At 25.0% G+C, this 21,692-nt stretch overlaps 1 protein-coding gene across 1 annotated transcript; it reads right to left on the reverse strand.

Annotated features, from left to right (window-relative positions):
- Positions 1 to 4,241: 4,241 nt before the first annotated feature.
- LOC120082005 (LOB domain-containing protein 12-like) lies at positions 4,242 to 5,359 on the reverse strand. The gene is made up of 2 exons (XM_039037211.1): positions 5,137 to 5,359; positions 4,242 to 4,586 (listed from the first exon to the last, which is right to left on the reverse strand). Exons 1-2 carry the CDS (start codon positions 5,290 to 5,292, stop codon positions 4,242 to 4,244), a joined length of 501 nt encoding a protein of 166 aa, XP_038893139.1. The 5' UTR covers positions 5,293 to 5,359.
- Between the last annotated feature and the right edge of the window lie 16,333 nt (positions 5,360 to 21,692).

Raw genomic sequence — 21,692 nt, forward strand, 5'->3', positions numbered from 1 at the left:
TTTCTATAATCCCACCCTTTCTCTCTCAACATATTAATTAAATGCATGAACCAAATCAAATAATGTCAATTTTTTTTAAAAAAAAAAAATCAGCTGAAATAAATACTTCAAATAAGCATCACAAATTTTTTTTATTATTATTTATTTTTTTGGACTTTGATGATTAAATAAGTACATAATTCTCAGTTATTGTGCGCATGACCTAAAATCCATTGCTTTTTTAAGTGTTAATTTTAGAAAATGTGTACCATAGAATAGAAATGGCAATTAGTGAAAAGAGGCAGTTTCTTAAATCAATCATTTTCTTTCTACCACTTTATAACTTATAATTTCATTATTAATACTTATGATCATCTTCAAGAATCATTGAACTTGTTACAATATGGGTCATTTATTATTATTATTATTTTCCTTTCATACTTTTCCTAATTAAAATTGCTACAATTTAATTGAGAGCTTTAAATGGATAAGGAAAGATCTCTTTGGAAAAGCTAGATTATGGGATGATTATGAATATTTGAATGATCTCTCTCTTTTCTAATTTCCAAGTTATATGAGATCATGTTTTTATATGTATGTGTTATATGTGCATAATATGCACATATGAGAATCTAGGTCTATTTGGAATAGTTAGAGAAAATAATGTTATTCAATAAAATTATTTTTAGTTAAACTCTTTTTAATAAAATAAATTGTTTAAAATATACTTTGAAAGTGTTTCGTGAATGATTGTCAAATACTACAGTTTTTTTAGATCGATTTATTTTCAAAATTAAACACTTTGAAAAGCTAGACCTAACACACTTTGTGTCTTTGTTAAGAAAAATTTCTTTGTGGGTCTTAAAAAGGTTAATAGGAAAATACTTTTTACGTCCCTTTGATAAGGATCTAGACGATTTTTATTTTTGAAAATTTAGTTTATAAATGCTACTCATATCTATGGATTTATTGTTATGATATCTATACTTTCTTACAAATGTTTGAAATTTGAAAACTAAAAAAGTAGGGACCGTCAATAACAGTTCGATTTTGGTTTTTTTTTTATTTGTGAAAATTGAGTTTGTTTTCTCACAACTTTTTTTTTACGGTTTTCAATTTTCTTAGAAAATTTTGATTTCATAGTCAAATTCTAAAAAAAAAAAAAGTATTTAAGGTCTTGTTTGATAACCATTTGATTTTTTTTATAAAAAAATTAGCTTCTAAAGACTACTTCCACTCATAAGTTTCATCTCTATATTTTGTTTTTCACTTTCTATTAATGCTTTTAGAAACCAAGCGGAATTTTAAGAAGTAAATCAATTTTTTTAAAAGAATTTAACAATGAATTCAAATGTTTCATTACCAAAGATGAAAATCATAATTGAAAAGTTGAGAGGAAACAAGCATACATTTTAAAGACATAAACTAAAAATGAAATCGTTATGAAATGAGACCTAAAAAACTACTTTTTTTCCCTTCTTCAAAATATTCCTAAAACATAGATAATAAAATATGTGAAAGTAGTGTTAATAAGCATAATTCAAAATATTCAAATGAGGTTATCTCTAATGAGACAATAGTTTTTAGAAATAGTTTTTGTTTTTAAAATGTACTAATAATTCAAATATTTTATTTTAAAAAAAAAAAAAGATGAAAACTTGTAAATAGATTGTAAGAAAACAAAAATAAATTTTAAAAACTAAAAGTCAAAATTGTTAGGCCCTTTGTTAATCATTTTGATTTGATTATTATTTTTAAAAGTTAAGTTTATTTCATCTCAATTTTTTACAATAATTTGTATCTTTCTTAAGTATAAAAGTTGAATTTTTAGCCAATTTTTAAAAACAAAAACAAATTTTTAAATTTTTTTTTTTTTTTTAATTTTCAAAATTAGACTTGGTTTTTGAAAACATTGGTAAGACGAAATAGATAACAAAACAATAAATACACCCATGGAATGAGAGTTTAATAAACTTAATTTTCGAAAACATAAACTAAATGGTTACTTAATGGAACCTTATTCTTTTAGTTTTCAATTTTTAGCTTGGATTTTTAAAACATTTTTAAAAAGTAGATAACAAAACAAGAGAAGCCCATGAGTCGAAGTAATATTTATAAGCATAATTCTCAATAATCAAATGTGTTATCTCTAATGAGACAATATTTTTTTGTTTTTAAAATTGGCTAAGAATTCAAATGTTTTATTGAAAAAAAAAAAAGAAGAAAACTTATGTGAAGAAACTATAAAAAAGCAAAATAATTTTCAAAAATCAAAAGTCAAATCTTGATATTCTTTTAGTTTTTAAAGCTTGGCTTGAATGTTTAAAACATTCTTAAAAAGTAGATAACATAACAAAGAAATTTATTGATGAAAGTGATATTTATAGGCATAATTCTTATAATCAAATGGTAATCTCAAAGACACGGTAATTTTTAAAAATTATTTTCATTTTTAAAAATTGACTTAAAATTAAAAATTAAAAAAAAAATCTCTTTGTCAAAATTAAAAAAAAAATCTTTGAAAATATAGAAACTTATTGTAGATAAAAATGGAAGAAAAAAATAATTCTTTAAAACGAATAATAAAATTATTATCGATTTATCTCATGATATATTTGGAATATATTTTCAAATGTTAAATTTAAAAATTAAGTTATTTCGAAAGAAATTAGAATGTTCACAATTACTCAAAATAACTTAATAAATTTTTATTAAAAATATTAAAAAAAATATTTTTTTTCTTGAATCAATCTAAACAGGCCTTTAATATTTATTATTCTAGATTAGTTACAAAATTTTGAGTGGAATTTTACACAGTAAAAAAAAATGGAAATGCTTCTTTCCTGTTGGCTTTGACTTGTGAAATTGCTTCCACATTAAACAGACAAAGAATCTTTTTACAGCCAGGTTGATGCCTTTTATTTATTTTTTCTTTTTTTTTTTTTTTGCCCCTTTTATTTATTTTTTCTTTTTTTTGCCCCAAAAAACCCTTTATTATTTACTTATCATTGATAATAATTCCTCTGATTTGACATATTTTTATAATAATGTAATTTAATTAATATAGAGTTATTTAATATAATAACTAGTCACATTCATTTCCTCTACCCATTCTCCTCCACGTGAGCCACTCTGTGTTAAGTCTCTTAGAAACAATGATTTTTGATTGGTCACACGTGTTTGATTTTAATAAAAAAATTTAATTATAAATAGTAAAATTAAAAGAGAACAACTTATGAATTTTATCATTAGTATTATTTTTGTCGTCTCTTTTTCTTATGCATTCTCTATTATCTCTCGCCACTATCGTTATCGTACTGTAAAATTTTTAAATTTGTTTGTTTTCTGGATTGGAAAAGAAGTATAAAATATTTACGGTTGATCTATGTTTGAAGTTATATCATTTCTTTCTAGTTGAAAATAATTTTACCCTCACAAATTTGCTTGTTTTTCAAATGGTTAATTACTTTAAACTTATGAGGTTTTTTTTCTTTTTCCTAATATCTTTGATCTTACCAGAGAGATTTTCAAAAATTTTTAAAAAAGGGAAAACTATTTATACAAAATAGCAAAATTTAATCATTTTAAGTTTTTATCACTTTCTATTACTAGTAGATATTGATAGACTTAATTTCTATTAGTATATATTTAATTAATTTTGGATCAAAATACAAAACAAGGGGCAAGTTAATTTCAAATCTTAAAACTATATTTTGGTTTTTTTTTAAAAAAAAATTACACATAAGCTAACAAATGAGAACGTAGAGATTGAAACTCTAGATTAATTATACCTTAATAAATAAAATTTTATGAGTTGAGTTATCACTAATTGGATACTACTATTATATTAATACTTCACAAAAAAAAAAAAAAAAAACCCTTTGACAACATTTTTTTTAAATTCTTAATTTAACGAATTAATTATTTAATGTTTATTGTAAAGTTGACCCTCACGCTCTCATCTTTTGTTTTTGAAGTGACCCCATTTTAAATTGAAAATTATTCTCGAATATTACTCTCATAAACTTAGGTTTAGTTCAATTGACATAAAACTTGTGATATCGACTTTGAGATCATGAGTTCGATTTTCTCGCCAGCTTACCTATAATATATATAGAAAAAAATTATCATAAACCTCTCTTTCTCTTTCTAATATTCATTTTCGAATATTACTAATTTTTGTTAAAAAAAAACAATAATAATAGTGAGGGAATGAGATGAAAAAGGAAAAAAAGAAGTTATAATTATGAAGATGATTTTATTTAAGAAACTATGTCATGTCCAAAAATGGTGTCATAAATTACATTGGGAGAGGAAGCAAAATTGAGGCACTGAGACGGCGGAGGAGACGGCGGCGGTAGTAGAAGAGAGGGCGGTTTGTCATCGGAGTGGATCTGAGGGCAATTTGGGAAAACGGGGTGGTCTTGTTGCATTTGGATGCAAAGAATCTCAGCTTGAGCAACAGCCAATTGCATTTGTAATTGTGAGACTTGATTTTGTAAGTACGAAATTGCCCCTACACAACCATAAACTGGGTCCCTCACTCTTGCACTTGCCTCATAAACTAAACTCATCACCGCGTCGCCCCTTTGCTGCACTGGCAGTTCCTGTTTCCATAATTATTCGTTTATCAAAATCAATTTTTTCTTTAAAATATAAGGAAAGAAAAAGAAAAAAAACAGTTTCCAATTAGGTGAGAAAACTCCTATTGTAGGTTCCATTCTATAATTTTTGGTTTTTGGTTTTTGAAAATTAACTTTATTTTCTTTTCATTTCTTACAATGATTTACATCTTTTTTAAGCACAATAATTGAATTCTTAACAAAATTCCAAAAACAAAAACAAGTTTTTAAAAACTATATTTTTAATTTTCAAAATTTGATTTGGTTTTTTTTTGTAGAAGTAAATAACAAACGAAAAAAATTTAAAAGTAGAAGTAGTGTTTATAAGCTTAATTTTCTAAAAAACAACCAAAGAAAACTTGTGTATTAAATTGTTTGTTACATTTCAGTTGAGACAAAAGTTTGGTATGAATAAAGATGTGGACGAAAACTCTTCCATAATTTTATGATTTTCTTTTGTTTTGTTTTGAAAAATACGCACGAAACCCTGATCCCGAAACCGGAAATAACGGAGGAAGTAAGGAAGAAGAAGAACCTGCAACATTTTGCTGACATTGCTAGCACCAAAAACTTTATGAACAATAGCAAACTTGTGGGGGTCATCAGAGGGAAAATAGGGAGCAAAAATGCAGTCTCTGGCGCACCGTCGCCGGAGGAGTTTGCACGACGCACAGGGCGAATTACCACCCATATTTTTTTTCCTTCCGTTTGCCGAAAAAAACCTAGAGAGAGAAAGAGACGGCGGAGAGAGAGAGTACTGAAACTTTGAGAGAGAGTCAATATTGTTGAAGAAGAAAGAGGTTGAAGAGTGTATATTTATAATGGGCGACCAACGTGTGTGAGCCCAAAGTGAGTGATTATTAAAACAATAAATAGATTAATTATTATAATAATAAATTAATTGCCCAAGAGAGAGAGTAATAATAATTACTTAATAATTGTGGGTTTATTTTCTTAATAATTATTTAGTGAATTCTGTTTCAAATATTTGTTTGGACCATTTTCTCAGAAAAAGTTACATGTAATCTAGTTGTTCCTATAGATAATGGTAGATTACATATTTGATTTCTATTAACTACTAAATACATATTTAAAAATACTTTTAATATTCTCTCCTCGAGCGTCTAACGCTACCTATTAGTCTCTTATTAAAGACAACGAAATCTCTACCTCTCTCTATAATGACATGATAGTGTCCATTTTGGACATAAACTCTCGAAAAGAAATTCGTCTACTCTCAAATCATGAGAGCTTGCTCTTCATCCCAAAGCATATCTTGCTCATTCCAGGTTAATTTGGTCTTCATCTCGAAGCACATACTTTCATCTCGATTAATGTCAAAATAGAGCTCGAGCACGATAACAAATATGAGCTAGCTTGATAGAGTTATTACTTGGTTGCTACAAGTACTTTTTTTATTTGATCTATGGGTTTCATGTGCAATGTGGAATATGGGAGGCTCTAATATCAATTGATAAGGACAATGTAACCTCTACCTATCTCTATAATTAATATGAAATTGTTCACTTAAACATAAACTCTCATGATTTTACTTAAGTTTGGGTACACTCAAAAGGCTTTCTATTTATGGAGATCATAATTAAGTATAGCAACTTTAGTTCGTGTATCTCGCCAATAAGTTTGTAGATTATTATTAATTTTAAAAATTAATTCATCAATAAGATTCAAAATTAAATTTTATGTGTATTGGTACCAAATTAAGACTTTCAATTTTGTGTTAGTAGCTTCTTTGACTTGAAAAAAATGTAGAATAGGTCAATAACTTATTAGATACAAAATTAAAAATTCAAGAACCTATTGAAAACAAAATAAAGTTTGTATTAGTTCAACAACCAAATTAATATAAATTTCAAAATTTAGGGACTAAATGAGTAATCAATTCTTCTTTTATATTTATTTTTATTTTTGGAAAAAATACCTTTTTGATATCTAAATTTTGGATCTAGTTTCTATTTGGTTCTTAAGTTTCAAAATATTACACTTTTAGTTCTTAAGTTTTGAGTTTAGTTTCAATTTAGTCCAAAGGTTTGATGTTACAGTTTCAACCTTGAGATTTGAGTTTTGTCTCAATTTTGTCCCTAAGTTTTACAGTTTACATTTTTAATATTGATTTTTCACTAAATACTCACTTTTCGTCTTTAGTGATAATGTCTATTAGTTAATTTAAAAGAAATGTAATTAATTAAGTTCCACTATTTTTCATCACCATTAAAATTAAATTTACAATTTTACGTCATAATTGTTTTAAATTAAGTAAGACATTAATATCAAGTACAAAAAAATTAAATATTTAGAAAAAGAAAAAAACTAAGGTTAAAAGTATAGATCTTGAACCCTATGGACATAATTAAAATGAAACTCAATTTTAAGTAAAATTATAATATTTTAAAATTTATGGACTAAATTAAAACCAACTTCAAAATTTGAGAACTAAAATTATAACATTTAAAATTTAAAAGATCCAACCAAAATTAAACCCAAAACTTTTGATACTAAAAATTATTTTCACTTTATTTTTTAGGTAGTAAGAATCGAATCATCTATTTTTATCGAGACGAACGTTGTCCATCAAGCAGGTAAGATTTGAACATGTGATTGTTTTCTTTTGTCGTTATTATTATTATTATTATTATTATTGTGGTTAATTAGGTTTTTCGGTGGGTTCGTAAGTAATTTGCTTGAAAATTAGTCCAGAGTAGCTTCTAGTATAATCTCCTTTTTTTTAATAATAATAAAATTAATTTTATTTTTTTTAATTTTTTAATTCAAACATTAAAAAGTATTAATTTAAATATAAAATGGTCTTTTTTGTGACTTTTTGCATGAAACATGCTCTCTCTCCCTCATGGTAATTTCTAGAATGAGAGATGATCTATTTTTATGGAGTTCTCGAGGAAAAAAAAAAGATCATCTTAATTTTATATATATTTTGATGATGTCTATACTTTCAATTGTTTAATTTTAGTCTTAATATTTTAATACATATTAAATTTAGTCCTAATACTTTTAATAAATCTTAGCTTTAATCATTCAAATTTAACTTTTTAAAATCAGTTAAATAATAATAATAATAATAATAATAATAATAATTCTATGTAAAAAACGTGGCTATGTGAATATATATTCACAATTCATATAAAGATAATGTTCAAAGAGTCCAAAATATTTGAGAAAAAATCAACAAAAGACTAACAACAGGAGTTGATGCTAAAATTTGGCCTATTTCTTCGAGTCCAAATTCACCCGTTACAATAGGGACTAATTTTAAGATTTATTAGAAGTATAAAGATTAAATTTGGACAATTGAAAGTACAAATACCAAAATAAAATAAAATTCAAAATACACGAACTAAAAGAATATTTAATTTTAAGATTCATTGAAAGTATAAAGATTAAAATTGGACAATTAAAAATACAAAGATTAAAATGAAACAAATTCAAATTATGGAAACAAAAATAATATTTTGATCTATAACCGAGCAAGTCATAGCTAAAATTATAGCTTGATAGTTAAGATATATATACTTTATGTTTATGAGATGGTGAGTTTGAATTTCCCACCCAAAAAGCTAAAAAAAAAATTATTAATTAGCATGTGCTCTCATTTATATAGAAATGTCAAAATTATTCTCTCTTCTGGGAACAGCTAAAAATTTTCAAACATTATATTTATATTTAAATCTAAAAATTTAATAGACAAATTAAAGGGTAATCTTTGATATTTTAAATCTAAGACAGAAGGCAATTACTCCCTTCTTTCTTCCTAGGTTTGTTTTTTCCATCTCCCATGATTTTCAAGGACATAATGGTAAATGTGAATATAATTCGGAGTTAAATATCAAAATCGAAAATATTGATTTTTATGTAAAAATAAACGAACTCAACTTATATAAAATATATATTCTTGATTAAAAAGTTGAATATTCGAATTCTTTATCCGAACTAAAATAAGTAAATAAATATTTATTGATATCTCCCTAAAAATAATATATATATAACAATTAATCTATACTAAAAAAAATTGTATTCATGTAGTCCTTCAAGAAGAAAAAAAATTTCAAACCATAATATATGTCGAAGGAGTCGGCTGAAAAAGCATGGTTTATATCATTTTTATTTTGCTTCTTTGACATTTATTCCCATTCAATTAATATAATGTTTGACTTTCTCTTTAAATTTGTAAATCCTTAATTATTTTTATTCAATAAGACATTTACCAACTTCCCCCTCATTTTTAAATTTTTTATATTCCATGTATATTTTATGAAATTTATAGTGGTTTAGTTCCTATCACGAAAAATATCTGTTACTCTTAATAATGAAATTTCTTCCTATTAGATTGATAAATTGATTACAGGGACCAAATATTTTTATAAATACAATACTTAAATTGTGAAGAAAAATTAACAATTAATTTTGGTGAGAATTTTCATAGTTAGGAATAAAGAAGTACAAATTTAGATATATAGAGACTAAATTGTCCCGTATTAATTTCTATAAAGACTATATTATTACAAATTTGAAAGTACAAATGGACTAAATTGTTATATATATTAAAGTTTAAGGACAACATGTCGATATTTTCATCGATATTTACACATAGAGTTCATAGATTCAACATCGACATAAAGAATTAGTTTGTTTATCCGCATTTTAAACCTTACTTTTATGAAAATTCAGAACTAAAAATATTTCTTAATCTATTATTAATACATTAGGTTTTGACTCAAGCCAAAGAATTTGAGTTGGGTTTTTGCTCATTTAGTGCATACCCTACTATTGGCCAAAACAAGATTAACACAACTAAGAAAAAAAACAAACATACAAACAAGCCCTTGAGCTAGTTCCCATTTTTCTTCTCAATTAAAAAAATACATTTTTCGTCCTTAAATTTTGGATCTAGTTCTATTTAGTCCTTAGGTTTCAAAATGTTACACACTTAGTCTTTAAGCTTTGAGTTTGATTTCAATTTAGTCCTTAAGTTTCAAAATATTCAATTTTACTCTTGACATTTGAGTTTTGTTCAATTTGGTCATTATATTTCACGATTTACACTTTTCAACTCGATCATTCACTAAATACTCATTTTTTGCCTTTAGTATTAATTTATGTTAATAAATTAAAAATCATTAAAAGAATTATAATTAATTAAGTTTCACTATTTTTTATCACTTTTAAAATAAAATTCAAAATTTCACTTCATAATAATTTCTAATTATTTTAATAGAAATTGGCATCAATAATGGAAAAAAATTGAGGTTAAAAAATGTAAAATCTTGAAACGTGGAACAAATTGAAACAAAACTCAAATCTCAAGGGTAAAATTATAACATTTTGAAATTTAAAGACTAAACTGAAACAAAACTCAAAATCTAAAGACCAAATGTGTAACATTTGAAAATCTAGGAACCAAATAGAAACTATAGCAAAACCTAAGAATCAAAAAGATATTTTATCCAAAAGATAATAATAACGACTTTATAGAAAATAGAAATATACCTAAAACCATTAACCCCAAGCCATGTTTGACATTCACTTAATCAATAAGCTTAAATTTATTGATCTATAACATAAGCTATATGTATAAAAATAATATATATTTCATGTTTGGTTCATAATATTAATAATGTTGCTCTCTCAAGTATAGTAGTTGAAAGAGAATGATGTGGTTGACTTAAACTAGCAGCAATGGTTGACCGCCACCCTAGCCTTAGTATAAAAGCAACCCAATTAGTACAATAATATATTTTATATCATATAATTTTTTTTTTTTTTTGGTATATATGGCTTCCACGTTCTAATTTTCTTCGATTTGGAACAATATGATCTTGATCTATTCGGTAATGAAAGTGAGAATTATTTGTTTTCTGTTTCTTATTTCTTGTTTTATCTTTTTTAATAAAAAAAAGTAGAATAGTTGTTGTCATGAAGAGGAGGAAATTGAATACGTGAATTTTATGAGCTTCATTTGTTAAGATTAGAGTTTAGAGATTCTCATTTTTATTTATTTATTATTATTATTTTTTTTTTGTAGGGGAGGGGTTATTTAGTTTGTTTCTTCATTATTTATTGGTTTTTTCTAAGTCTTTTTTTTTTTCTTGGATATGGTTTGATTTTGAAATGGTAGAAAGTTTTAAGAAGTTACAAATTTAGGAACTATTTGCTAAAAAGAAACAAAAAATGGAATTTCTTATAATGGTCTTTTGCTTTGTTTTACTAATATTTTTTCTTTGTTTTTGACTTTTTTAAGGGAGCTTGAAATTATTTTCAAGAAATTTGTTTTTAGTTGGGACTTTGTTACTTCACATTATGAAATTTTTTTCTTATTCTAAAAGGATTTTCTTGAAGTTTATTTATTTATTTTGAGAATTTTGAAATGACTTTTTACTATAAATATATTATGAAGGTTTAAAATGTGTATTTAATTAATTAAAAATATTTTTTTTAGAAATCGTGTTAAACTCACGTTCAATTTATTTTAAAGATATTTAGAAAACATCAGCTAAAAAAAATGTGGCTAGCTTTATTATATTACTTTAGTTAGGATGTTAAAAGATTGACTTCTCAAATAGTTGTTGTTGTACTTTTTTGAAAACAAATATCTCGATAATATTATGTCTTGATGGACAAAAAATTATTCTAATCTTTCGCTGTAACATGAAAGAAAACAGGGAGAAACAAATTCTTCATTCACAACTCTCATCCCTATTCTTTCCAAATTTTGCAATAGCATCGACAAAGGAATTACAAAAACGATGAACAAAAGTAAAAATACAAGATTCAAAGAAATATTTTAAAGAGCAATTTTCTTCGATCTAACAACAAATTGTGAAGATTGTACTTTGGATTGTGAAGATTCAACCTTTTTTTTTCTCGAGACAAACGTAGTACATTAAGCAAACAGCGGCTACAACTGCCTAGTACTCCTGATACTACTCATCAAGAATGAAATAGATAATACTGTCGGTAAAAAATCTCTTTCTAAATCAAAAGAACAATCTTGAGAAGATGCCAAAGCTGCAATAGCATAACCAATTTTGTTTCGCTTCCTCTTTTTCTTAGATTCAAATATGACAATTTATTTCTCTCTATCTTTCATATGCTTAGTTCTTTTGTTAATTTTTTTAATAAAAATTATTCGATAAAGTTAAAAAGATTTAACTATTGTTGCATTTATAAAAGTTCAAGAGAATGATGTTAATGACACATAAAATTATAAAAAGTCAAAATTTCTATAAGATTGAATCGAGAACATTTTATCTAGAAAAAATTAGAAAAACTAAAAAAGCTTCAATTTTTATAATCATTTAAAAGAACACTCTACTTTTCTCTAGCTTGAAATCCAAAGAGAAATTACTTGATATGAATGTTTGTTTTGTTTTCTCCATTTTTCTTCTTCTTCTTCTTTTTTTTTCTTTTTTCTTTTTTCTTTTTTATATTAAATTTAAAGGGAAAAAATCCCACAAAACACAAATAGTAAATTTTGAAGATTCATTTTGAAAAATAGCAAAAAACAAAAAAAAAAAAAAAAAAATGAAAAAAACGAAAAAAAATCTCTTTTTTCTAATAGAATTCATTGTTTGACTACAAATCGTTTTTTCATTGATTTCCTCAAACTGACAGTCAAATTAGCATCGTCCATTTGTTTATATATACACATTCAAGAATTATAAATTAAAGGCTAAATACATTTTTTTAGCCAATAGGTTTTTGTTTCTAATTTAGATTTGGTTTTACCATTCAAAATATTATACCTTTAGTCTTTTTTTTTTAATTTAAATTTTAATTTAATCTTTAGTTTTAAAATATTACAATTTTACTCTTAAGATTTGAATTTTGTTTTGAATCTTTAAGTTAAAGATTGACACTGTCACTTACATTTTTCATTGAATACTCAATTTTAATTTTTGGTATCAATATTTATTGATTAATTTTAAATAATTATGAAGTGAAATCTAAAATTAATTTTAATAGTGATGAAAATTAGTGAAACTTAAATAATTTTAATTATTTTAAATTAATTATAGACATTAACACACTATAGACTGAAATTGAGTATTTAGTGAAAGTTTGATATTAAAAGGATAAATTTTGAAACTCAAAAACCAAACTAAAATAAAATTCAAACTTCAAAGGTAAAATTGTTACATTTTAAAATCTAAGGGCTAAAGTTGAAATCAAATTCAAAACTTAAGGACTAAAACTAAAACATTTTGGAATCTAGGGATCAAATAGAAACTAAACTAAAATGATATTTTTCCATTAAAATACATATTAAAATGTCATGGATATTATTTAATCTTCATTTTTCAAATATTTATATATAATGTTTAGTTTAGTTGGTTTTTCTAGCTACATAATATTTTTTCAATAATATATTAGTGGAAAAATTAAACCTCTAACTATAAAAAAGATAGGAAAGTTTTATATTAGTTGAGATGTGCTCATTGAATCATATGACTTGTTTAGTTTTTCTTTTACCATTAAAATATTTTTGCAAAGGTATTGTAATTAATGTGTGGGAAGGGGGAATTGAATGAACACTATGTCAGTTGAACTACGTTATTGTTGGTTTACCATTAAAATTTTTGTCTCTATTTTTTTAATTAGTTCATTTATTGTCTATTACTGTTTTTATTTTTTGGGTTTTTCATTTATTATTTTTACCAACATTGTTATTTACAATTTTTTAAGGGGGAAAATTCTATTTTTACTTCTGAATCCATCTATAAAATTTCAAACTTATCAAATTACACGTCAAATTTAGATAGATGTTGCAGTATAATCTTGACCTTAAACTTGAAAAGTAATGTAATTTTACAATCTAATAAGTTTTCATTTCAAGACTTCTTCAAAAAAAAAAAAAAAAATCTCATATACTTTCAATGAATTATATAACATATGTATGGTACAAAATTTATAAGATTTCAAAGAAAGATGATATTAAAACAATTTTGTTGCTATGAAATTTGTGAATTTGGTCTTATTTATCCCGTAGCTATTGTATTAATAAAACTTATAAAATGTACAAAACATGATACTATTGAAAAGAGTGAGTTTTATCTACGTCTATCACATAGTATCAATGATAGATTTCTATCCGTTTTTATCATTAATAGATACTGATAGACTTCTGTCAGTCTCTATCAAAGAAGATTAAATTTTGTTATTTTGTATAAATAGTTTCCATTTTTCTATTTTTGAACCCCATATACATATAATATATGGTTTAAAGTTTTAAAATTTCTTAAACATATCAATCATAGCTCAACCTACATATATTTATAATTTAAACCTCCTTGTTCATATTGTAATAAGAAAAAAAATTATTATGCATTGCTTCTTTTTTCCCATCATTTATTAAAGAGATCCTAAGGTCGATTCGGTTAGTGGGTGGGGGCAAAATATGATTTGGTAACAAAATAAAGAATAAATAGTCTAATAAATTTACAATAAATCCATTTCTCTAGATTTCCAAAATCAGAAAAATACAATAAATTAGAAAAAAAGACTATAACATCTCACATATTTATGTAAAAATACAAATTAGTTGACATATTCAAAATATGCAAAAAAAAAAAAAAAAAAAAAAAGAGGTTGTTTCTTCTAAGGGCTTTTTCATGATAATAGAAATAAAGTGGGTTCATGCAATGAATTTCTAGTTAAAATGCCACTTGAAACTCCATAAACATTTGTTTTATGTCCAAACACCAACAATATTCTTTTGTCTTGAATGTAGAAGACTATACAAATTGTTTTTTTATAGAAGAAATGCCAATTATTTTAGCTTTATAATTATATCAAGTGTCTATTTTATATATGAAATTGGAGAATTTAAAACTATGTAAAGCAATTAAATTAAAATGTTGTACTTCAAAATAAAAAATTGTAATAAACCCAAATCAAATATGCTTGAAAATCTCTCTCTTTCTTGGAATTTGTAGTTTAATCCAAGTGCTTATTAGGTAAAGAAAGAAAAAATCAGTCCTCGTGAAGTTGACCCAATCAAATATGATACAATTCATATCTATCATGAGATCACAAACAAACAAACAAAAAGAAAAAAAAAAAGAAAGGAAAATAATCCTTTTGTGAGAAAATTATTTAAAGAAATATTTAGTAGCCTTGAGGAAAGGGAAATAGAAGCATTGATGTTTGCAACTTTGTTTCTTTAGATATTAGTGAATCAAATTTGAAAAGAAAAAAAAAAATCCACTTTTGACCCAGAAAATTTCTTATACTATCGTGCAATGGATTCTACTCGAAGAAATGTTTATACCTTTTTTTCATTTTTTGTGTGCCACATCAACATGCTTTTGAAAATAAGGTGGTACTAAAAATATTAAAGAGTAGTCAACGAATATTTATGAAGACAAATTTATAGTGTGGGTAAATGGAGTATGTACGAATATTTATTGTGTGTCACATTAGCATACTTTTATAGGGTCATATTACGTAGTATACAAAAATTTATTGTCTGTCATATTAGTGTGGGTCATTTATTGTGTGTCACATCAGTATATGAAAATTTCTTATACTATCGTAGTATGAATTCTACTCGAAAAAATTTTAGAGGTGCGAACAAATTTTCGCACCTTTTCTCATTTATTGTGTGTCACATCAGCATGCTTTTGAAAATAAGGTGGTACTACAAATATTAAAGAGTAGTCAATGAATATTTATAAAAACAAATTTATAGTGTGGATAAATGGAGTACTCCCATCAATTGATTATCATACATCAGCATCTTGTATAATTTTATAGGGTCGAATAATATTGAATAACTTTTCATGAAACGAAAAATCTAACATTAAACATATAAAGTACATATTAGGAGAGAATACTATAACTTTTTTCTTTCGACGCTTTGTATGCATATTGGTAATTGGAATGTAACTAATAGATCTTTCAATTTATAAATATATATAATAACTCTCTAAACTTTTAATTATATTGTTTAATAGATGTCTAAACTATTAAATTTTATATTTAATAGCAATTAAACAAATTTATGTTTAACATATATAAATTTTATATTCAAATTTAGGTTTAATATATAATCTACATATTTTGACCCTTTTTCCAATTCACAAACCATAGAATTAAAAGTTAAAATATAATATTTAAAGTTAGTCACATATTAATTTCATTTTAATTTTGCCTTTGTTGTTGTTATTATTATTTTAAATTAATGTACTTTGTTTAATATTTAGTTTTTAAAATCTTAGTCAAAGTAACTTAAAAAAGTCACTCCTTTTTGATAATGCTATCAATTTGAACTATGCTTATTAAAAGTTCCAAAGGTTTGTTGGACAATAAATTCTCTGTCTTACTTTTCCACGATCATGTAAAATTATTTTTCTAATTATTTTTAACCCTCATTTTTTTTTTACTTTTCCAATTATTTTTAATCCTCATTTTTTTTTCTAATTCAACAATATGTATTAGTAAAATTCCAACCTCTAACTTATTATTATTATTATTATTTTTAATGTAAAGGATATAATATCTTAAATAATTAAATTACGATTAGAGGATTTTCAAAAATAGAATAATAAGGTAAATTATTTACACAAAATAGCAAAATTTTATTCTTCTTTGATAGAAACTGGTAAAAGCCTATCACTAATAGACAGTTTTTTTTTGTTATTTCTTTAAATAATTTGATATTTTTTCTTATATGGGAAAATTATCTTTGTAACTATAGGGCAATAACTAGTCATTATTTTAGAATATTTTGTTATAATGTGGTAAATTAAATTTAGAGGTATTTTTAAAAATAAAAAATATTTAAAAATATTTACACTTACCTAAAAATATAAAGCACTTTTGGAACTTTGGAACTTTTGCTATAAAGTGTAAATATTTTTAGAATTTTTCTATTTATAAGAATTTCCCTAAAATTTATTGAATTAACCATCATTAATATTTAAATATTATTTTCCTCTATTTTTCCTCCCTATTCACTTTTCCAACCATTAGTCTCCTCATTGTTTTCTTCATCTCACCTTTAATAAATGTATAACTCAACAAATATAAAATATGTACCTTAAAATTGAGAGGTCAAATATTTGAATAGACCTCTACTTATCATGTTGTTAAATTAAGAAAAAAAATTATTGGATTAACCTTTATATTAAGAGGAACTAGAAGGCCCAAACATATATATACTTAACAACAAATATATATTACACATGTCGAGTGAGCATAACTAATCTTAACATATATTACCATCTTTTATTAACATTCTGCATTTAAATTCAATAAACGTTAAAACACATAGGCGGTGTTTGTGATGCTGAGTTATGTTATGAAGTCTATGTTAAAGTTAGGAATGTGTTTTAGGGTGTAGAGTTGTAAGATGAAGTTTCTTGATAACTATGCAAAAGAGAGAAGAAAAGATGGAGTCCTCGATAAATGTGTAAACTCCAGTAGTGAATATTATTGAAGTTAAGTTATTTAACACCGGTTCTTGAAATCCTGATGTTGAAACACTCCCATATTTTGTTTCTATACCTACTTCCATGATTATGTCAATTTGATATATTTGGTTTATAGGTTTCAATTTGTTACATACATTTTAATCTATTTTGAATTTAGTTTCTATATGGTCCCAAAGTTTCAAAATATTGGTTACATTTTTATCCTTAAGTTTTGAGTTTAATTCGTTTTTATTTAGTCTTAAAAGTTTTAGATTTTAAAAATTTACCCATTTTTATTAATGCTCAAATTTAGTTATTTATTCAGTTAATTAATCTAAATTAATTAATTACTATAAAATAATTAAGATGTGAAAAATTTTGATTATTTTTAATAGTGATAAAAAATTAATGAAATTAATTTAATACTTTTAAATAAGAAATAAATACCTAAGACTAAATATTGAAACTAAATTCAAGTTTTAAGAGTAAAAATGTAACATTTTAAAACTTAGCACAAAAAGAATAATTAAACTCAAAATTCATGAATAAAAATGTAACTGTGACATATAAACCTAATTAATTATAACAAAACATAATAATTTAAAACTTAAAGAGACAAGATGGAAATCATATCCTCAAAACTCAAGGGCAATAAAGTAATTTTAGATTAAAAGAATTATGAACAGTGAACCAAATCAATATCACACCATGCACATTATTGGCATGCTAACTTAAACCTAACTGAATGGATAAGACACCATTTACCATTTTAAAAGTCGATGATTTCATCCTCGTTCTTGTAATGAATAAAATCTATTCACTATCGCAACAAATTTGTATTATTTTATAAAACATTGAGAAAGTTAAAACTATAGTGAAGACATAATTAAAAATAATAATAATAATAAAGCATGAGTAAATGGTACATTTGGACAACTCATAACAACATGATTCCAAACCAAATCTCAGACATATCATTAATTAAACAATAAATTACAATAAGGTATTTAAAAAAAATTCCTCTAGCATAAACCCTATGCTCAAATCTCACATGTCTTTATGTACAATCAATTAAATCATATCCATAACTGGCCTACCATCAATAAAGAAATTGAAAGATGCTTAAAGCAGCTGCCAAATCCCATCTTAGCAATGCAGAGAAAACAAAATGTATTTTAAAAACATGTGAGATTTCAAAAGGGTATGAAGAAAAAATGACATGAAATTATAAAACCCTACAAAACCCACACAATTTAATGTCATTCTGACAAGACATTAATGATTTTTTGGTTTTGTTATTACAAATGAATCCCATTTTTGGAATAACCAATATTATTATTATTATTAATTAATATTGCTAATGTGTTGTGTGTTATTGAAAGTTGTAGGAGTTTTGTAGAACCCCAAAGTCTATTGCATTTATTGCTTCTCACATGATTCTAAGGCCTTTAATTTTCTCTCTTTTATTGTTCTAATTACAAAACCCAACACCTAGCTTTTGCTTCATTGTATGTTGGTCTCTCATTGAAGCAATCGTTTTACATACATTAATTACAATGGTTTTTCAATTCTTTACAACTAGGGCAATAACCTAGCTAATAATATATTTCTTAGGACATTCCTAAAAATGACGATGGAGAGAGATCAAGAGTAACTTCTAATCCGAACATATAGTCAATAAGACAACGATTATCATTTCAAAGATTGATAATTCGATCATGTACGATAATTGTTGAACTAAAAGAATCAAATGAAACTTCAAGAAAAATGTATGTGTACCCACTTATTCTATATTCAAGTTTTGATTCATCCAATTAATTTCAATTGTAGACCTATTTTTTACTTAAAATGTGCCCAATACTATATTAGTATGAAGAAATTAAAGTGGGTAGATGTGAAAGATTTTGAACCAAAAGGATATGGTGTTGAGAATTGCATAATGAATGTTGCTACTATCCTGTAAAATTGGATAATGAAATTTGATTGAGACTAGCTTTGGAGCATAATAACCGTACATTTCAAAACACAAAACAATCTTCCACACATATTTCTGGGATGATATCATATACTTGACTGCTCTTTGGTGTACTATATATATTATTTTCTGTAATGATGATGTTGCTACTATTACATTGAATTGGAAGACTTTTCTCAAGTCTTTCTCTGTTGTACTATCAACTCTTTGAGTTTTCCTCCAATTCCCTTCTATATATCATTTTTGTTGATCAATACATCTTCTTTTGGTGTCCGGATGTGATTAGAGTGTTAAGGACGTGTCAACATAGGTGAGATATCTTGATCCCTCTACCTTTGATATCTTGTTAAAAAGAAAAAAGATCGAGGAATAGAATTGTATAATCAATGAATGAGTAGTAAGTTATTTATGAATAAATGAACAAATGAACAAACTAGGGTATCGAGTAATTTATGGTTAAATAATATTATCTATTTTTCATCCAAAACAACATTGGTCTTAACTACATTTTTTTTTTCTTTTAGATTAAAATAATATCTTAAAAATCTAAGCCAAAGAGACATAACATTTGGTAAACTTGACAAAGAAAAATGATAAGGATGAATTTTTTAATAAAAATAAATAAATCAAATAGAAACTAAAGCTTAAGATCATATTCTCATCACCAAAAATGTAGAAAAAAAAAGAGAGAGAATAAAAAGGGGCATGCAAGTGATAATTACAAAAGATTCCTTTAGATCCAATAATCAAAAGAAAATACCATGAATTTTATATACAAAATTAGGGTTTGAGCTAATATATATAACAATTTTGCTAAAAGGAGGGGCATTGGGAAATAACAAAGTAAAAATAAATAATTGAAGGGTTTGTCCAAAGGCAAAACAAGATAGTTTTGGACAAAGTGCCCCTAATTAATGTCAACTTTGTCATCATCATGTTGTAAAACCCTAGTAAAGTTTTGATGAAGATGAGAAATGTTATTAAAGGGAAAAAGAAAACATTTTTTTTTACTAATTTTCTTTTGGGTTTGTGTGATGTTTTTTGTTTAAAAAGAAAATTAGAAATGGAAAAAGTGTAGATTAAGGAAGAAAAACAGACATCTTCACCGCCTTAGAAGGAAAAACATGAGGCTTCCAATGCCAAACATTAAATGAGCTTCGTTGGCTGTTTTTTTAAGAATTCATTTTCGAGATGTCATATGGTTTTTCTAATGTTGTCTAATGGTCGTAAAAATTTGGTCAAATCTCAACACTTTTCTTTTTTCTTTTCTTCTATCATTGGTAATCTCACTTCTAAATATTCTGTGACCCAAAGTTCAATACTTGGTTGGATGTTTAAGATAATAATTATTAAGTTTACATTCATTAAAAATGAGAAAGATGATGATATTGGGTTGGTATGGTTCTTTTAGCAAACTATTAAAAAAGTAAAACCATCTCGGAATGTTTAGTGTCACAATTATACTTTTCGAAAGTTATACCATGTTTGGGAATGATTTTAAAATGGCTAAAATCATTTTTGACTTTTTTCAAAATCATCGTAAAACATGTTTTTAATCTTTCATAACTAATTTTGATGATATGAAATTTGTATTTAAAAGTGTAAAATTGAAAACTAAATTAATTTTGAGGGATTAAAAGTGTATTTTCAAGTGATTTTTAAAATGACAAAAGTGATTTTGTCGATTTTAAAATCACTCCCAAACATGCTCGAAAATAGTTGTGTAGCATTTGCTCTCGACTTTGAGCAAAGCAAGACAACTTAATTTTTGAGATATCGATGCATAATTGGCCATCTCACAATCTCAATTCTCGTTTTTTAAAAAAATAATAGCTTTAGAAAACGAGACTGATTTTTTTTTGGATATGTAAAACGTTTGAGAAAATAATTGTTATAGGATAGAAAGTATGTATAAGATAAACAACACAACTTACTTGACATATATACGATCAAGGTAGGAAGGAATCGGCAACTAGTCTTACTCTATATACATAGTATATAGTGGATGTCAAAAAGTTGTTGCGTTGTGAAAGAACTACTATTTTGAAAGCAATTACAACGCAACCTCGGTGTTAATCGTTGTACCGATTGCTCCCCAAGATTAACATAACTTCCAATTTCAGGCGTGCACTTACCAGAAAATGGATTGGAATCAATGAAAATTATGCTTAGAAAACAGTAGATATAGAGGAAAAACGTATGAATGAGAAAGAAAAAAATTGCTCTATCACATTCTTTTCAAAGCTAAGAGCTATTTAAGGAAATGTAAGATCGGTTTCTAAAAAACAAAAAGCTGTTTTGAAATTAATTTTAAAAACGATTTTAGAATTAATTAAAATTAATTTTTGAAATTAATCATCCACAATTAATTCGTGACTTTTCTTTTGCTATGTTAGTGGTTAAAAAAAAAAATAGAAAAATTGGTGAGTCACTCTTGAAAATATGTAGATGTACATTATCCTCTAAATATCTATTTATCAATGTTCAAGAAAAACTCATTATATTAATATCTAAGTTCAATGTTAGTCTATACTTTTGTTTACCTGAGTAACATTTTGTTAATATACTTCTTATTTTGTCAATATTTTAAAATATTGATAAGTCTCTTAAATTATGTCAAAATTCTGATTTATAGAAATATATACCAAATGAAAACATTGGTTGTCAAAATAC

Source organism: Benincasa hispida, chromosome 7 (genome assembly GCF_009727055.1).
Source record: "Benincasa hispida cultivar B227 chromosome 7, ASM972705v1, whole genome shotgun sequence".
NCBI classification, from domain to species: domain Eukaryota; kingdom Viridiplantae; phylum Streptophyta; class Magnoliopsida; order Cucurbitales; family Cucurbitaceae; genus Benincasa; species Benincasa hispida.